This window comes from Engraulis encrasicolus, chromosome 19, assembly GCF_034702125.1.
Source record: "Engraulis encrasicolus isolate BLACKSEA-1 chromosome 19, IST_EnEncr_1.0, whole genome shotgun sequence".
In the NCBI taxonomy this organism is placed as follows: Eukaryota; Metazoa; Chordata; class Actinopteri; order Clupeiformes; family Engraulidae; genus Engraulis; species Engraulis encrasicolus.
The window spans coordinates 22143152-22145651 of NC_085875.1; the positions used below are offsets into that span (position 1 = coordinate 22143152).

The 2500-nt window shown below is 44.5% G+C and overlaps 1 protein-coding gene across 6 annotated transcripts in view; it reads right to left on the minus strand.

Annotated features, from left to right (window-relative positions):
• Positions 1–2500, minus strand: part of qkia (QKI, KH domain containing, RNA binding a) — a 136163-nt gene that overhangs the window by 66939 nt on the left and 66724 nt on the right. For all 6 annotated transcript variants that reach the window (XM_063183830.1, XM_063183826.1, XM_063183828.1 and 3 more), the window contains exon 3: positions 970–1086. In XM_063183830.1, coding sequence (XP_063039900.1) covers positions 970–1086 — 117 coding nt within the window. The remainder of the gene's footprint in view (positions 1–969; positions 1087–2500) is intronic.

Genomic DNA, 2500 nt, shown 5'->3' on the forward strand with positions numbered 1-2500 from the left:
CCTGCGATGAAGCCGTCGGATCTGCCAATCAGCTGTTCCTGTCGACCTTGAGACGGCCTTGGGCGGCTGAGAAGGGGGTGGGTGCGGGGTGTCAGGTTTCTCCGCTCCGTGCCACGCAAAAGGTCTTATCTAATCACACCAGCGTTAGTAGGTCACCAGCGGGCCAAATCAGGACTGCTGAAGGGCAAGAGGTCGTGTGGAAAAGTGTGTGTGTGTGTGTGTGTGTGTGTGTGTGTGTGTGTGTGTGTGTGTGTGTGTGTGTGTGTGTGTGTGTGTGTGTGTGTGTAACCATAGGGAGGGGTGTCGGAAGTGAGACTGCTCTAGATCTCATTCAAGATCTCAACCACTTATTCCAGATCTCTCTCTCTCTCCCTATAGGTTTTCTCCTGACATGAAATCAAAGTTTCACGAACTTTAAGATGCATTTCATTATTTTATGTTCCTCTCCTAGTCCTGCTGCACTGTTTTAAGTCGCTTTGGATAAAATGATCCACTTAACGTGATTGTAATGTAATGAACAGATCACAGGGAAAGTCTTGCGCAGTGTGCTGAAGGAACATTCCATTATCCTGACTTCCGTTCTTGGCCTGTGCTTGTGACATTGCACTCTGCTGACGCCCGCATTTGTGGAGAAAACCATAAAGTGTCCCTGCAGTCAGCCTAGCCACAATAACTTTTGGGGGACTTTTCCCCGATTCAACATCCCAATTGAAAATGACAAAGTGAAAGGTCATATGAAGGTGAAAGCTAATAATTGTCTATTGGAGTAAGATACCCCGAAATCCATTAATTCTCAACTTTAAGTCGTCAAGTCTCCTAACCAAAGATCTACAGAATCGTTCACCTGACGTCACATGGATCATATGGAAACATACAGGCTTGATGCATCTTATTCTAATAGACGATTCTTTGTTGAAAGGTCAAGTGAAGTTGAAAGATCACGTGAAGGTGAAAGGTCATGCGTCTCACCTTCTTCTTGTCCCTCATGGAGCTCTTGCCCCGCACCATGATCTTGCAGCCCGTCTCAGCCTCCAGCTGTTTGGCCGTCAGGCCGCGGGGACCAAGGATCCGGCCCACGAAGTTATACTGCAGAGACACAAAGAGAGGAAGGCAGCGTTAGATCATAGTTTTCACACACACACTTTTTTGGGGGGGCTTTTTCGCCCAGTACTGTGTTGAGTAGGACTGGAAATGAGTGGGGAGTGGGAGATGGGGGAGGTTTGGGAAATGACCTAGGGTCGGAATCGAACCCGTGTAACGGCTGGGGCCCACACACACGCGCGCTTAAATTATACTACAGAGACAAAGAGGCGGGAGAGAGAATGCAAGGTTAGTGTATTCTTCACACACAGTATGTAATGTACAAATGGGCCGATGGGTCTTCCGTCTCAAATGCTTTGCATGCCTAGTGTATATGTGAAGGCTTTGAGAAATAAAGCCATTGCATTCCACCCACACCCACACACATCGCTATGAAGTTGTACTAGAGTACAAAGATAAACAGACAGAGTCAGACAGCAGTCTGAACATTTGCACATGTACTACTATGCACACAATGTTTTTTAAAAATCCCATTCAGGACCAATTGTGCATCTCTAGTAGGGCTGGGTGATATGGAAAAAAAACATCACGATATGGATTACTTTATATCACGATAACGATATATATCACAATATAGCACAATTACATACGTTTTCAGTTATTCTCTTTATTTGCTCTTTATTTTTTCATGTCGCAAAACAACCTTTCTTTAAAATGGATCTTTTTATTATTTTATTTTATTATTTTTACAGTTACATGAACCTATAGTGTGTATTGTGACAACATGAAATGTAATTAAATGATATTTAATTGTATACAACTGATAAAATTACTATCACGATATAGGAAAAAGGTCACGATATACACTTTTATATCACGATAACGATATATATCGTCTTATTGCCCAGCCCTACACACACACACACACACACACACACACACACACACACACACACACACACACACACACACACACACACACACACACACACACACACACACACACACACACACACACACACACACACACACACACACCACACACACACACACACACACACACACACACACACACACACACACACACACACACACACACACACACACACACACACACACACACGTCTGCCAAATAGAGTTATACAGCAGAGAGCGACAGGGTAAGATAGCGGTCTTGACATGGTGTGACAAGTTGAACCGTTCCCGTTTCTGTAACCCCGACCTCCTGCCTGCCTGTGTGCCCAGCAAAGCGAAGCGGAGCCGAGAGGAGAACAGAGCAAAGTTCTCTCTTGCAACTCCACACTCGTCCACACACCCCTCTAATTTAAACCTTTTTTTTCACTCAACAAGTTACCATGGAAACCATAAACGTCCATGTACTGGAAAGTGTTCCTTCAGTTTTGACACAGTTAGTGCTCATACACTGGTGAATCGTTCAGATTTAAGCTAGTGAGACACA